The 17581-nt window shown below is 36.7% G+C and overlaps 1 protein-coding gene across 3 annotated transcripts in view; it reads right to left on the bottom strand.

Moving 5' to 3' along the window:
- The window catches only part of PLCL1 (phospholipase C like 1 (inactive)), a 410531-nt gene that overhangs the window by 99053 nt on the left and 293897 nt on the right, over window positions 1-17581 (bottom strand). The window contains exon 1 of one of the 3 annotated variants that reach the window (XM_051849314.2): window positions 7789-8425. The exons of the other annotated variants lie outside the window; for them this stretch is intronic. Coding sequence (XP_051705274.1) covers window positions 7789-7794 — 6 coding nt within the window. The 5' untranslated portion in view covers window positions 7795-8425. Of the gene's footprint in view, window positions 1-7788; window positions 8426-17581 lie in introns of those variants that run through there. 3 annotated transcript variants of the gene reach the window in all.

The following is a 17581-nucleotide window of genomic DNA, read 5'->3' on the forward strand; positions in this document are numbered from 1 at the left end:
ATGCTCCTTTTCGTGTTAACTGCTTTCCTGGGAAAGATCTTGATTCTCTCGTTATTCTTACCAATCTCTTCTTGCACTCCTCACAGTCCACTGCTTTTGTACACAGTTATAAGTTCCATAAACACCCCTACTTGTCTAGCCAACATGACTTTTTCACTAATCCAAATGCATAAACTATGCAATAGTGGCTTTGGTAGTACTATGACTTAGCAGGGCCAATAAAAACAAAACAGATGGACACCAATAAATGTCACCTGAAACTATTCCGCAGCTTCTGAGGAATGTCTTGCTACTATCAGTCTTGTATAACCAAGACAGATGCCTGTCTCACATTCAAAAACACTGGGTATCCTTTGCTACTCTTAGCAGAGGGGCCAAGAACCAAGTAGGCTTGGAGACGGAGATATGGCTCTTTCCTCCCTCAGTAGACCCCCCTGCTGAGAAAGGCAGTGAATCATGGCTGAGCTCACACCACTGCCAGCTTTTTTGTTTATGGTACCAAGGTTAATTGGAGGTATTCTTCATGAAAAATAAGGCATATTCCTTTAAAATGAAAGTACATAATGATATAGATCCAAATGCATAATTTTAATACATATATCTTTACTCATATATTTCTTTCAGTGTATTGTTACAGAGATTGAATGTAGAGCCCCAATTATTTTATAAGTATAACTAATGTTTATGGCATTGATCAGAAACTTCCATAATTAAGTATAATTAATTATTTTAGAAAATAAAATATCAACAAGAATGGAACATTATTAGAGTTCATTTCACAAATATTACTGACAAAATTTCCCTTTCCTTTTTCTATCCAAATAGTTCACAAAATGGTTTTTCCTTCATCATGATTTTATCACTAATATTTCCCTGAAATATAAGATACTAATATATTATTGACACTTATTTAGTCACTTTGTAGGTTAAACATATTCTCAAGTCATCTAAATTTGAATAAACCATACTTAAAAGTGAAAAAAATGCTCAAAATATTTCAATACTATGTGAGCTCCACTATTGATTATTACAGGATTTATCAGAGCTGAGTTTCAGAAACAGATGTGATTCATAAAATTAAGAAAATAATTTACAGCTATACTAACTTACATGCAATAAGAGATATAATCAGTCTTTCTTTACAGTAGGCCGTTTTCATTAATGAAATAGAGTTTGAAAAATGATCATCTTCTAGAAATTCATCATTTTCTGTGCAATACTTCACAAGGACAAGATTCCATTTATATGTATTGCTTATAGATTCCAAGAGGCATGGAAACCATGTAGCTACTAGTGGTATTTCTTAGAGATGGAATCAGTGCCTTTGTACTATATATGTAAGATTCTTATTTAGAAAAAAATAGAAGATTTCAAATCAATGATGTTCCTTTTAAAAAACATTTTCTAAAAGTATGTGACTTCAGACAAGGAGATTTGATTTCAAATTCACAGAAATTAATGCTATTCAAACTTAAGAAATAATTTAAACCCATCTTTCTGGACCTGGAGAAGCCTATTGTGTTATTTATCAAATAGATATAAACGTTAACAAATGGACTTTGCATTAGGTCATCATAAACTCTAAGAATTATATTTTGACCATTTTAAATTGCCAAATTCATTATTTCTTCTGTACTAAATCCCGAAGAACAATCTCTCAGCTTCCTAAAAGATAAATCCCTGAATCATGTATCAAATAGAACATCAATTTTCTTGATGCCCCAATGTGATGTGCAAATAGAGCCTTAATATTTTTCCTCTTGTGATAATAATGGAATATTGTTTTCTGGATTAGTTGCCATAGAGATATAAAAGCTTTGGACCAAATAGCCAGCTTGACTTGAATATCAAGATGAATCTGATTAAAGGTTTCAAGTTGTAGCGATAACTTCTGGAATGGGTAAGAACCATCTAACACTTTAATCCTTATTGCATTACCTCTGACAAACTGAACATCAGCATCTGTCTATGTGCGAGGAACAGATGGCAAATCTCAGAAAATGCATATTCTCAGCACAGAGACCCCTTGAGGGTGAACTCCTTAGCTAGCCACATTTCCAAGGCCAAAATGAAAAGGAATCCATTCTCTGATTTAGAAAATGTAAAAAGGAAGTATATAAGAACAGCCTTTACTTCAGATATTAAAAATCAAAGTTGATAAATCCTGATCTTGTAGAAAGTACTGAAATTATTAAATTCCTTCTCCCCAAAGTACTGAATTAGGGATTAATGAATCTGCTCACAAACACCATCTTACTTGTATGATTTTGTGCCAAGCAAAGTTTTATGCCTATTATTTTTAGTTGCCAAAACCATATAACTCCCAGCATAATGCATAGAACAATGCCAAGGATTAAAAGGAGATGAAGCATGTTAAGAACTATTAGAGAATCATAGATCATGGTCAGATAAAATTCCAAAATAATGAACGATCTATCTTCTATGGCTATATGCAAAATACAGCAATGTACTTAAAAAAAAAAAGCAATGAATTCTTCAAAAGGTTTATTTGAGGAACATAATAATAGATCAGTATTACACAATCTATAAATGTAATTGGGTAAGTAAATAGGTCAAAAGAGAAAAACTACTAGGTCAAAGAGAAAAGCTATAGAATAACAAATACTTTCCCAAAGATATTTGATAAAACACATCATCAAGGGGCTGGCATTGCGGCACAGCAGGTTAAAGCCCCAGCCTGCAGCACTAGCATCCCATATGAGCACCTGTTCAAGTTATAGCTGTTCCACTTCCAACCCAGCTCCCTGATAATTTGTAGGAAAGCAGCGGATGGGCAAGTGCTTGGGCCCTTGCACCCACATGGGAAACCCAGAAGAAGCTCCCGGCTCCTGGCTTCAGATCGGCTCAGTTCTGGCCATTGTGGCCATTTGAGGAATGAACCAGTGGATGGAAGAACTCTCTGTCTCTGTCTCTACCTCTCTCAGTAACTCTTTCAAATAAAATAAATCTTTAAAAAATACAACATCAATTCCCAACAAAACTTTTAGTAAACTGGAAAAAGAAAATTTCATTAACATAATAAAATCTCAGAATTGTCCAGGAAACATCTTTACCAACTGGTGAAGATTTAGAAGCATTTTCATTAAAACAAAAAAGGAAACAAGATCAAAATCCTACTATTTATTTACTTTATATTTTAACATAAGTTTGGAAGTAAGGCCAAAGCAGTAAGGTAAAAATAAGAAATGAAGTGTAAAATATTGTGAGAGGTAAGAAATCATTACTACTTGCAGAGAACATAATTATTTACCTAGAAAATCCAAAAGGATCAACTAAAAAACATCAGAACTAGAAAAAGTTCATAGCAAAATACAATATAGTTACAGAAAAATCAATAGCTACTTTTACACCAACCAATTTCTAAATGTAATACCAGGGTAAGATGGAGGGGGATCGCATTCAAAGTAACAACAGATGCTTATAAACAAGCCAACACAAATTTCACAAGATATATGCAAAACATACATAAAAAATTAAGGTTGAAAAGGAATGAAAATATAATGGTAAAATTCAATCTCCAGTAGTTAGTAGGCAAATGAAACAAAATTGTAATGAAAAGCCCAGTGGGATTGTTTGAAGAGACGGAGGCATTTTAAACAACAAAAGAAATAATATATAATTATATTACTCATATTAAAAAAATTCATTATTCATTCTGCTTCATGCCAGACCAAAAATAATTTCAGATGGATTAGACATTAAATAAAACATAGAGGTACTAGAAAAAATATAAGGCATAAAATGTAGTTTGAGGTGGGGAAGTTCTTTAACAAATGTATCAAGGCCAGAAACCATAAGCAAAAAGACTGATAGATGTGACCATATAAAAACTTACAACTATGTCTAAATTGAGGGAAAAAAGACTTATACTGTAAAATAAGTGATTTATGTTCTTTAAGTGATGAAGTGTTCACAAACTAATTTTAGAAAAGACTAATTCACAAAATGAAAGATATGGAAAGATGCTAAACACAAATAATTACATGGGAATTCATACATATACACAGATAAAATTAGTATTTTTGCCTGTCATATTATCAAATGTTTAAAGATGTGAGGTTGTAGGTAGATGGGAACTTTTAAACAATATTATGTTGAATATAAGCTGGTCCAGCTTTTCTGGAAGGCAATGTGGTAGCATATTTCAAATGTTTAAGATGTACTTACTTTGAAGCAGCAATTTCATTTTTTGTAATTCAAGGAAATATTTAAAAAAATACTTGAACAAATGGGCAAAAACATAAGTATAACATATTGTCACACAGCTGATACAAAATAGGAATAAACTAATAAAATCCATCCCCAGAAAGGATTGACAAAATAAATTATGGCACATTCATGCAACCAGAGTCTATGTAGACCAAATAATGGATGATATATATATGTAAATCTTAAAATGGAGATTGTGTATATGTGTATACATATATATGTACAGTAAAAAGTAATCAACAAAAGAATATTTGTAATCTAAAAGTTTATGATTTACATATGAGTATCACAAGTCCAGAGGGATATATCCAATCAGTAATAATGGTTTTCTCTAGGGAAAGGGAAGCAAAATTATGGAATTTGCTTATTCTGTATTGCTGAAATTATTTAAAATTAACATATTAGCATATGTTGTGAGAAAACACATTAGAGATAATAATTGCCTCATTAATTATCGGAAGCATGAATTTTGTAGGGATAATTAATGATATGTGCATTTTTAAGATTTATTTGAGGTACAATTAACATGGTTGGAATTTCAGATACATGGAGTATTTTTATTAAAGCAATTACATTAATTTTTAAGTTAATTATAATTTCTTGATTATGTACTGTTCTTGGGACTGGTCAATGCACCTGTTATAATTTGACAAAATATTCCTTAAGTATCATGACAGACTTTTCATTTGAAAATTATTTGAGAATCTTAACACTTTAGAACTACTGACTTTAGTGAGCTTTGATGAAAAGAACATCCAAAACATATTTCAGTTTTATAATATACCTATAAAACTGGTCTGATAATTAAACAATCAACTTACATAAAAATGTATAGTAATCTCCTCTTTTTCTTTTAAAGGTTTATTTATTTATTTGAAAGTCAGAGTTAAAAAGAGAGAGGAGAGGCAGAGAGAGAGAAGTCTTCCATCCATTGGTTCACTCCCCAGTTGGCCGCAACAGCTGGAGCTGCACTGATCAGAAGCCAGGAGCCAAGAGCTTCTTCCGAGTCTCTCATGTGGGTACAGGGGCCCAAGGACTTGGGCCATCTTCTACTGCTTTCCCAGGCCATAGCAGAGAGCTGGATCAGAAGTGGAAGAGCCGGGATTCGAACCAGCGCCCATATAGGATGCCAGCACTTCAGGCCAGGGCATTAACCCTCCTCACCACAGCTCTGGCCCCAATATATCTCCTCTTAAATAAAACTTTTCTACCTCTAAGTCTTGAGATTAGATATAAGTCGATGAATACTCTCATAGAGGGAAAAGGTTATTAAACTGAGATTTCCTTACTTTTGTTTGAATTAATTTGATTTCAATTAAATGCACTCCACTGATAATCAGATTCAAACCTGCCATATTAAATTAGGACTTAAATATTTCTCCAAGAAATTGGACCCAACAAGAATTCCATATAGGTTAATCTCTCAGTGTATATATCCTAATTGTAAAATTTTCAACCATAATCCTCAAATACAGAGCATAGCCTTAAAAGTTCATCAGGTAAACCATGACCTACCCCCTTTATGTGAGGGGTACTGCATTTTAGTATGTGACTAAAAGTAAGTCTGCATTCTGTCCTGAACACATTCACAAGTTTCAGAAAATACATTACAGAGCACAAAAATATGTCATTCCCAATTTCTGTGCTGTAAATTTAAAATTAATTTTAAAAGAATAATTTTCACAAAGAATAAAGTAAATTCAACAAATCCCAACCCACAAAATAATTTCTTCCCAACCCTGCCACTTAAAACACTTTTCTGCCAACAGTCCTTACTTCTCTTCATTTAACTTGTGAACAAAATAGTCTACCTAGACTGTTATTCACAACAGTAAATATTTTTTCTGAATCATTTTTTTAAAGATTTATTTGAAAAGCAGAGTTACAGAGACAGAGGGAGAGACAGCAAGAGAGATAATTTTCTTTCACTGGCTCACCCCTCAAGTCACTTGCAAGCACTTGGGCCATCTTCGGCTGCTATGCCAGGCACATTAGCAGGGAACTGAATGAGAAGTGGAGCAGCCAGAACTCCATCCAGAGCCCATCTGAGATGCCAGTGCTGCAGATGGTGGCTTAACCACACAATGCTGGCCCTGTTCTGAATCATTTTTACACTCTCTGGAAGAATAATGGTTGTTAATACATTAAAAGAAACTAAATCTGCTCAATAACCATCAAGATTGTTGCCTCATGAGATTATAATGTGCAGCATGAGCATACAGTCAAAAGAAGTCATGATAAATGGAAACCATCATAATCATACTCTCACATCTCATGTAAATTTGAGACAAATTTAGTTGAAATACCAACAGTCAATTCTGGTACATATTCTTAAGTGCTGACTCACTTTTTAAAACAAAAGCTGCCCAGTGCCTTTCTTTCTTGACAGTAAGAGAAGTTTATAAAACCCTATGGAATTTGGCCAGCGCTGTGGCTCAATAGGCTAATCCTCCACCTAGCGGCGCCGGCACACCGGGTTCTAGTCCCAGTCGGGGCGCCGGATTCTGTCCCGGTTGCCCCTCTTCCAGGCCAGCTCTCTGCTGTGGCCCGGGAGTGCAGTGGAGGATGGCCCAAGTGCTTGGGCCCTGCACGCCATGGGAGACCAGGATAAGCACCTGGCTCCTGCCTTCGGATCAGTGCAGCGCGGTGCGCTGGCCGCAGCGCGCCGGCCGTGGAGGCCATTGGAGGGTGAACCAATGGCAAAGGAAGACCTTTCTCTCTGTCTCTCTCTCTCACTCTCTCACTGTCCACTCTGCCTGTCAAAAAAAAAAAAAAAAAAACCCTATGAAATTTGAAATAGCTATGCTTATCCATCTTGGCAGTTTTATAAATAAGGTGAACATTACAGTCTTACACAGATCTATAAATCATCACATACTGATTTCTAGGGCATCAGTTTATCTGAACACAAAGATTTAACACAATCTGAGCTGGGTGTGAGTGTTTTGTTGTTGTTATATAGGGTCATAGTTTGATTAAAGGGCTTTGAATTCCCATTTTTATGAAACTGACTGGTGCAACCCCTGAGAGGATAAAATTCTAATACTGCTACTAATGTTCTCTGAAAAGGGTATGATATTGTATCCCAGGGAGTATGACTCCTGTGGTATAGAAATAAAAGAGAAATTTTCACATTACAGATTCTTCTTTAGTGCCTAATCATAAAAGGATCATGGGCAGAAAGGATTCCAAGCCATGCTGGGTCAATTAAGTTAAACTTGTTTCAAAATAATTCTCATCTTCTAGACATCACTTAAATTATCAGTAAAAAAATATTAAAGTCATTTATTACTACAGAACTGGTAAAATGACAAGGAAATAAAGTGCTTAATGAAACCATTTATAATCTCTAATCATTTTCCTAAAACAGTATTTCCACTAAACACTTCACAATGAAAAAGTACAGTGATTTACAAAATAGCTTAGAAACTAATCTCTAATTAATCTCTCAGAAATAGAGACTTGACACTTCAACATATTTAAACTTGATTAGCATTGCTATCAGGAAAGCTCATGAAGAATTAAAAAGGAAATCAAGAATGAATTCACTGCACTTACTTTCATAGGATCATCCCTGGGTGGTTTCTAAATAATGAGTTGCATGAACTGAGAAGTGACAGTCCTATCTGTGAAAGTGACTATGTTCATTATTAGCTTAAGAAGCTGCAAGTAAAATTATTTATGTTCAAAATTGAAAATTAAAATAAGGAGAGTAATAGTACTTCACATTTCTAAGGAGATTAAGCCCATGAGAGTATTTCAGGCTTGGAAAGCCAAGACACTGTGGCAAAAAATGACCTCCATGAAAGATCTCTGTGAGTGAGATCCCAGTGAAAAGAAGGGGCCATCAAAGCAGGAGGTACCGTTCTCTGAAGGGAAGAGATAACTTTGATTATGTCCTGGTCTAAATGTCAGAGTTTGTGGACTCAAGAATCTTCCATAGCCTTGTGAGCTCATGACAAGAGCCTTGAGTGATCACTGATGTCATAAATAAGAGTGTCAATTATTAAATCAACAACAGGAGTCACTGTGCACTTGCTCCCCATGTAGGATCTCTGTCCTTAATGTGTTGTACTGTGAGAATTAACAGTAAAACTAGTATTCAAACAGTACTTTATAGTTAGTGTGTCTGTGTGGGTATATACTTTGAAATCTTTACTTAGTTTAGAGTTGCTTTTCTGTATATAAAGATAATTAAAAACGAATCTTAATGAAGAATGCGATGGAAGACGGAGTAGGAGGTGAGATGGTTTGGGGATGGGAGGGCAGGTATGGGGGGAAGAACCTCTATAATCCAAAAGTTGTACTTATGAAATTTATATTTATTAAATAAAAGCTTTCTATTTAAAAAAAAAAAGCCAATGGTAGAGTAGATACCAAACTCAGATATTCCTATTCCTGGATGAATCTCTTTAAGTTCACACTACTTCTGCATTTTACTACTATATTTTCTAATTCCAGTGTATATTCTTGCCTATTGCCATAGCAAAAAATGCAAACTATCACTATTCTGATGGCATATTGAATAAGAGGAACTGCTACACTTATTATTTATTCCTGACAGGGCTGTATATTACTTGGCAAAAAGGCCACTAAGACAGTATGGGATGGAAAACTCAAAAATTGGAACATTCGAAATTATTTTAGAATACATTTACAGAATCTCAATTTAGTGCCAGGCACTGAACTGAACACAGAGAAGATCAACTATAATGGCATTTGTAGTAGAAAGACATATTAAAAGACAATCACTGGCCAGTGCCGTGGCTCACTAGGCTAATCCTCTGCCTGGAGCGCTGGCACCCCGGGTCCTAGTCCTGTTTGGATCAAGTGTTTGGGTACCTGCCAATCATGTAGGAGACCCAGATGAAGCTCTTGGCTCCTAGCTTCAGCCTGGCCTGGCCCAGGCCATTGAGGCCACCTGAGGAATGAGTCAGTGGATGGAAAATCTCTCTGTATATCCCTCTCTTTCTGTGACTCTTTCAAGTAAATAAATACATCTTTACAAGAACAAAAGACAATCACACATGCATGTAACTAAAAATTATAAAAATTGCTCTGATAGAAAATCCATGGTATTTTAGGAAAAGGAAAGCTAACTCACATTGGGATGGGGTCCTATGGAACCTTTTTTCCCAAGGAAGAACTAATATTTAAGCAGAGCAAATAACCAGCCTAATGATGAGAGGAAAACATTCCATGCAGAAGAAACAACATGGGAAGATCCTACCATAATGGCATTAGTGACAAGCTCTATTTCCGCTGCTGTGCCTGGGAAGGCAGCAGAAGGTAGCCCTAGTGGTTGGGCCCCTGTACCCACATGGGAGACTGGAAGGAGACTTCTGGCTCCTGGCTTCAGACAGGCCCAGATCCAGCTGTTGCAGCCGTTTGGAGAGTGAACCAGCGGACGGTAGATAGTTCTCTCTCTCTCTCTCTCTAATTCTTTCAAGTAGATAAATAAATATTTTCAATAAAGAAATCTGAAATGTATTTTATGAATATTTTAAGGCAATTTTAAAAAAAAAATGAATTTGGGGATACAAACACCTAAGGGAGAGATTACTTAGATAGTGATTACAGGACATATCAGAGTATACTGAGATAGGATGGCAATGAGAGAAGTGAGTGAGTTTGTTTGAGGAACTACTAAAGACTTGGAGCAGGCAAAATGAGGAGAGGAAACAGGGCCTACCATGAATGATCCCTAGATCTCTGGTTTGAGCAACTGAAGGTCTGGAGGACCCACTTCTAGAAACAGATAAGACTAGAGAAGGAGTATTTGTGAGTATCTCTGGATTATGGAGAATATAATTGCCAATACAGAACTCAATCTCAGAATAGATTAGTTGGGTCCAATATATAAATGTGGGAGGTAGGTACTGTCAGGATGTTAGTGGTACCTGAAACCATGGAACCAAATGAGATAACAAAGAGAGAAGAGCACCTAGCATTTACCTTTGGAAAAGTACAACATTTTGAGTTTAGTTAGAAGAAAAGTTAACAATACAAATAGGAAATAAAGGCTGACACAATGGAGGAAAGCATAAGACAATGCTTTCATGACATCCACGAGAAAAGAACACTGCCAGAAGAAAGGGTGGCCAGGTGTGTGAGTGCTAGTATGAAGTCTACTAAGATGAAGAAAGGTGCCCCCTGTTGGGCATTGTAGAAACAGCAACTGTCAGTGAAGCGATGGCGTGGTGGTTACCGAGAGGAGCAAGGAGCAAGTAGAAGCCTGAAGAATGAAGAGAACGCTTCACAAAAGCTTGGCTGAGGAGGGAAGTTAAGGCATAGGGCAAACACAGAAAGGAATATGAAACAGTAGAGTGTTTTTATTTATTTTTTTTTTTTGCTGTTGTACTAAGAGGAAATAAAAGGGAGCAACTGAAGATAAGGACATAGGAGGGACCCCTGGGAAGAGAGAGGGAAGATGTGGGGCTCAGGTGGAGGGAATAACTGCTCCCAGGAATTCTTAGTCTGTTGTAACAGGAAGAAAGAAGAGAATGATCACAGAAGTAAGTACCTGACAAAATGGGGCAATTCGTACCTGATGGCTGCTCTTTCATTTCTGAAGAATAAACCAAAGCCACTGGTGGAGGGTGAAGAGGAAGATGCAGGAACACAGAGGCTTGGCAGGAATGGAGGGGAAAGGATCACCATTGTTCTTACTGCATCCACTCCACCCACACCCCTGCTAAATGTTCTGCTGAGGGACTCACCTTTCCCAGTTCTCAGTGTAGTGTAGTCCCTTCTTATTAGCTCCCTTTCCTCCCCCATCACTCCCACTGCCAACCTGGATCCTGGGATCCACAGACTCAAAGCTGGTCAACCAAAGAATTCTCGGCCCTGTATTGGTTGCTGCTTCAAACCAGTGAAATCCAACCCCAGAACTTAGGATCAAACCACGGGGGGCAGAGGAGGCCCCAGGGAAAGCAGCATACATCTTCTGTGGATGCAAAGATGGTAGGAGGTAAGACTGTCACTCCTGGTACTTATCTGGATTTCATCTGGAAGCAAACATGAGAAACACACAGCTGGCAGATGGAAAGAAACGGAGGTCCTGGTGACCTTTGGTTGTCGTATTCAGCAGATACTAGCAGGCCCATCAGCTTTTGAGCCAATATTCACAGAACATGAGTTGGATTGCTAACACTACAAGCAAAGCCATGCTGGCTGATACAGAGTGAGATAATCCCTGTGGGCAGTGGAGGAGTGACTTACTAAGGAATAAGTATCAGGCATTGTTGAGGGACAGTTTGGCTTCTGATTGTCATTCTTCTATTGTGATACCAATAACCTCATGACTTCTATTTTCTGAAATTTCTATTTATGTAACCTGATATTTAGTCAAATTAGCAATTAGCAATTTGATATAATTATCAGTATCATATAATACAAATGAGCAGGCTATCTAAAAATGAAGTTAATGTTTACAACAATCTTTGCCCTTATCTCAAGTTTAAAGATTTATTCAACTTATATTTAAAAAGAGTATAAATTCCTTAGTATCCTGTTAATGTCACAATTGTCAAAAAGCAAATAAAAAATGTCTTTTCTCTAAGTTTGCATTTAAGATGAGGTTTAATAAAAGGAAAAATGGGCCCTATAAATTCTACTAAATTATTTAACAGTCAAAACCAGATGCAATAATTCATTTTTGGTATAACAAATCATCTTCTTGTCTTCTCTCTCAATGCCAATAAAGCAAACATTTGCAGGTGCTCAATCAGCAACCTTGAATAAAGCGGAAACTACAACCCTTTTATGGATGACAAAAGAAACATATATAAATAGGCTAACAAAATGAGTCACTGGCAAGACAAATATTTACAGAAGTTTACAAAAACTACTCTGAAGGGCATGGGAAAAGTTTTTTTAACCAAGATTCTAAACGTAAAAGTCATTTCCATTAATGATGTTCATCAAACCATCGTTAAAAGAGAATTCTGTAAGAAAAAATTGGATGTTCAAGATTCAAAAAAGCCCTTCCTGACTTTGTCATTCATTTGGACCAGGAAAGTGATTATTCTTACCCCTCCCAGATTGAGAGTACCCTTGACCTACCGATGTTTTCTAAGCCAAAGAAAGTTTTCTAAAGTTCCCTAAAATTTTCCAGGAAGATGATACCTAAACCAAGTCAGAAAGGACTACCAGGGGCCGGTGCTGTGGCGTAGTGGGTAAAAGCCAACACCTGCAGTGCTGGCATCCCATATGGGCGCTGGTTCAAGTCCCGGCTGCTCCACTTCTGATCCAGCTCTCTGCTATGGCCTGGGAAAGCAGTGGAAGATGGTCCAAGCGCTTGGGTTCCTGCACCGACATGGGAAGAAGCTCCTGGCTCCTGACTTCTGATGGGCCCAGCTCCAGCAATTGTGGCCATTTGGGGAGTGAAACTGAGAATGGAAGACTTTCTCTCTCCCTCTCCCTCCCTCCCTCTCTCTCTCTGCAACTAACTTTCAAGTAAAATAAATAAATCTTTAAAAGAAAAAAGGGACTACCAGAGAATATGTAAGATTTTTCTTTATATTATTCTGACTTTTTAACAGTTCGTTATTTCTTTCAATGATTAGAGTGAACTTCTCTGTATTCTAATTTTAGAGGATATTGAGTTTATCCACCCCATCCTACAATGCAGAGTCTACATATGTGTGTGTGTGTGTGTGTGTACATCATGTGTGTTCTTTAGACTAAATTTTTGTTGTTCCTGATTTATTTTGATTTCAAATCTTAATGTCTTTAATTTTCCTCATCTATCCTATTTTCGGAAGCTTCAATTTTCTGTGTAGGTTCCTTATGAATCAGCATTTTACTTACCTAGACAAGTCATTAATGACTGGACAATTACTAAGTGTGATGAAAAGATGGGTTGAAGGCTCCTAGGCATAGTACTTTATGTACTCTTTTAGATACCGGTTTTGTATCTCACATGATGAATCATTCCAATTATCATTGCAATCCTAGATTATTTTCTGTGAAGTTTTTGGTATCTAGATTTAAAGTATCTATGATATGTAGGACTGTGTTTTCTTACTATCACAATTGTACTTTTTTTTTAAAAAAAAAGATGTATTTATTTATTTGAAAGGCAGAGTTACAGAGAGGCAGACAAGAGACTACTCATTGTCTTCAGGCAAATGAACTGTTGAAACTGATCATTTGCATGGGCCATTTTGTATAGGAAAGATTATGGAGGTAGGGATGTTAGTGGGTTAGGCAGATTTCTTTCTGGCCCAAGGACCCACACAAGTTTGTCTTCCATCCACTGGCTCACTCCCCAGATGGCCGAAACAGCTGGAGCTGGGCTAATCTGAAGCCAGGAGCCCAGAGCTTCTTCTGGGTCTCCCACGTGGGTACAGGGGCCCAAGGACTTGGGTCATCTTCTACTTCTTTCCCAGGCCACAGCAGAGAGCTGGATCAGAAGTGAAGCAGCTGGGATTCAAACCAATTCCCATATGGGATGCTGGCACTGCAGGAGGTGGCTTTACCCAATACACCACAACGCCAGCCCCTGTTATCATCCTTTTGCCCTTGAGTTTTGAACTCCATGGGGCTCTGTTACTTTTCAATATTCAAGTTCCTAGACAAATCTATTCATCTAACCTATACTACTGATCATGCTAAAAGTCCTCCAGATGGATTGGAGCACAAACAACCTAGACAAACTTGTGTTGGTCCTTGGGCCAGAAAGAAATCTGCCTAACCCACTAACATCCCTACCTCCATAATCTTTCCTATACAAAATGGACTATGGAAATGATCAGTTCCAACAGTTCATTTGCCTGAACATAATGAGTAGTCTCTTGTCTGCAAAACGTTAGGACTTTCATTGAATCTTTGTTTAGTTATAATCCTATAGAAGGAAGTAAAGTCATATATGAATCAGTTAATATGATTCTGGCAAGAATAAAATTTGGTCCAGGAAAAAATATTTACTTCAATTTTCAAACAAATATAATGATAAAAATGGTAAGATAGTCAAGAATCAATAGTGTCCTAAATTAGTAATGTAGTCAAATCTGTCCTCAATCAAATGAAAATGACTAAATTAGAAATAGTGGAATTCTTCATTATAAGAAATTATAAACTTCAATACATTTTAATTGTAATTAAGTCTTAAATTACAACCACATAAAACAGAGAATAAAAACAGATCACTGTTACTTGCACCAGTGATATAAACAAAATCTATTAATGTTTAAGAGAGGATAGAAATGAACAATTTTTTAAGTTGCATGTAAATTCTGTTAAGTCATTGAACTAAGGAGCTCAGTGCAATAGTTAAAACATCAAATTCTAGTCAGGAAATCTAAGGGCTTGCATAATATGAACAAATTTGAATATAATGTCCTGTATGGAACTTGGGAGGAAATAGGGATTTTTTATTTTGTTTTGCTAATGGTTCTATCCCTAGCACCTAGTATGTTAGCTTTTTTATTCATATACTGTATCCCAGAGCTACCTGTGGCAGAATTCCCTAGCACCTGGGATTATGTATGGCACCTCACAGACATTCAATACATATTTGTTGAATTAGAGCGTGTAGAAATCCCATAGCACATGCTATGGCTATTAATAGCTTACCGAGCATTACTACAGCAAGAGCACTGTACTAAGAGGTGGAACCAAGTTTTGAACACAGACATCTGACTCTTCATTTGCATTACTTTATGTGTAAAATTCCATGAGAACAGGGGTGGGATGGGGTGGGTATTATGGCACAGTGATTAAGATACCAGTTAGGATGTTTCCATCTCCTATCACAGTGCCAGAGTTCAAGTTTTGCCTCTACCACTGATTTCAGCTTCCTGCCAATGCAGATTCCAGGTCCCTGCCACTCACATGGGAGATGCAGTTTTGAGTTCCTAGCTCCTAGCTTTGGCCTGGCCTATATGCTGGCTGTTGCAAGCATTTGGGGAGTGCAACAACAGATGGGAGATCCATTGCATGGGTGTTCTCTCTCTCTCTCTCTCTCTCTCTCTCTCAAATAAATAGATTTATAAATATATCTTAAAATACTATCTCCTTAAAATGTAGGGCTTCTCCATGGAACTTTATACCCAAATTGGTCTTTATTTCTCATGACAGGAAAAATTAAAAAAAATTGAAATGTTTGACTTCCATGAAAAGCTAACCATATTTAAATAATGATTCTTAACCCTTAAATGTGATAAATATATTCTCCTATTAGAACTGAAGTAAATTTACAAATATGTTATTTGTCATGTGTGTAAGGAGAGCAGGTAGCAATTATTTTATCCTCAACTGACATGGGAAATGGCTCTCAGGTGAATAGTTTTTCCATTTTAACCTTATTTCTTCTTGAAACATACAGAATCTCAACAGTAATGATTCAAAGCATTCAAATTAATCAATGCTATCATGTTTGTAAGGCCAAGTGACATTTTTCTTCTCCTTACAAGGTTAGCTTGACTTTTAACAAATTCACTTTGCATTCACAAGTTGCTTCAGGTTAGGTTGTTTTTCTGGGATGCGGTTATTCCAGCACACAGTCGTTACTTTGCTGGCCACCCATTCTCTCCTGTGCCCATTTACTAGATTCCTCCTTACTCTAATTTTTGCCTCTTCCTTCTCAATGTCTGTCTATACTCCATATTTATCAAGCATAGCTTTTAATGCACTTCCAGAGCATAAAATGTACATATGCATGCATGATCTTATTTAAGTATATGCAAAATACTGAAAATAGAGAGGGGAGAGAACGAAGGATATTAAAGTCACCCAGTGTGAGTCTGAAGTCTACATTCTTTCCATTACATCCGTGGTTCCCGAAGTTCGATATCTGGACTAGCACAACATAAATAGGATTCTTATTAAAAATGCAGGCCTCACCCCATACTCATTGAATCTGGAACAAGGTTCAGAAATTTTGATTTTTAGTAAGATAAAGGAAATTCCGATGCATCCTACAGTTCTATTGCATTGCATCCCTGGTCCCAATTTTACCTGATCACAAGAATCACATGAGATAGATCTTGAAGATAATATATTCCTGGATCTACACATGTGATTCAGTTGGCTTGAGGTCTGGCCAAGGAATATATATTATTAACAAATGCCACTGTATCCCTACCCTAAGCAATTCATGTGGTCAGGGAACTTTGCATACAAATAAGGACATTCAACTTCGTACACAAAAGAAAGTAGTCTCTATATTTAATTATGTGAAATTTAGTTTCATATTAAGAATGTCTGATATTTAAATTATATCTTTTCAGTATTTAATTCCAATTTAACTTAATTTTAAGTTTGACATCAGTACATTAAACTTCATTGTTAGCTAAGGGGGAAAAAAGGTAAAGTATCACAAAATCAAGAAAAGTAACAGGGAATCACCCATGTAAAATTTAATACAACTCCAGAGTTACAGAAATTAATATAGGGACACATAATTATAGGCAACTTTGAGAAAAGTCCAGTATTCATTCAACTATAATTAATACAGGAGCTCTATTTGCATTACAAAGGATATCTTCAGGCAACAAAAAAATCATCACCATAGCCTTGTATAAATCAAGAGCTCCCCTAGTGTAGCTAAAAACTTGCTTTTGTATGCACAAGATTTATCAGAAAGGAAAACCTTTGCCATTTAAAATAGAATACATGTAAGTGAGGTAATTACATAACTCCTAGGGCTGGTTTAAAGCAGAGTGGGGCTTCCTTTTCATCTCTACTTTTATTTCCAAGGGAAATAGGCTCTAGAGTTTTAGCAGATTCTAGAGGATTCAAGGACAGTAGCTGCTAAATTCACTCAGATGAAAAGGAAGAGAGCTGTCATTTACTAAAGTCCAATCACTGCCGTGCATGCAGTGAAATGTATTTTTTTCTCAGGATCATGCAATATGTATGGAGTAGAAAAAGCAAGAATCGACATAGCTGCTGCCCTTCATCATTTATTTGTAAGGGAGGAATGAACTGATAATTCCTAAACCAGCATTTCCCACTTTCCCAGATCATACACCACTGAAGTAAGTTTCACCAATTCCCCTCAGCCCCTTCTCCCCATCCCCATCTTTGGTTAGAGCTGTCCCTCTCCTGGCCCACCTCCTTCACTAGCCTGGCCAGCATCCCTTAACAATGTAGAGGCAGTACAAACCTTAGCATTTTCTAGCATTCAAAAAACAAAAGAAATTCTACCTGCAGGGTATAAATGCATTGAAAGTTACTAATTAACAAAGTGCTAGATAAAATTTTCACATTCCGCATGTAGCCCCCCAACTATGATCAATTTTTTTTTAAAGATTGTTTTTATTTACTTGAAAGTTAGTTACACAGAAAGAGAGAGAGAGAGGTCTTCCATCCGCTGATTCACTCCCCAGTTAGCCACAATGGCTGG

The sequence above is a fragment of the Oryctolagus cuniculus genome, chromosome 3, assembly GCF_964237555.1.
Source record: "Oryctolagus cuniculus chromosome 3, mOryCun1.1, whole genome shotgun sequence".
Classification (NCBI taxonomy): domain Eukaryota; kingdom Metazoa; phylum Chordata; class Mammalia; order Lagomorpha; family Leporidae; genus Oryctolagus; species Oryctolagus cuniculus.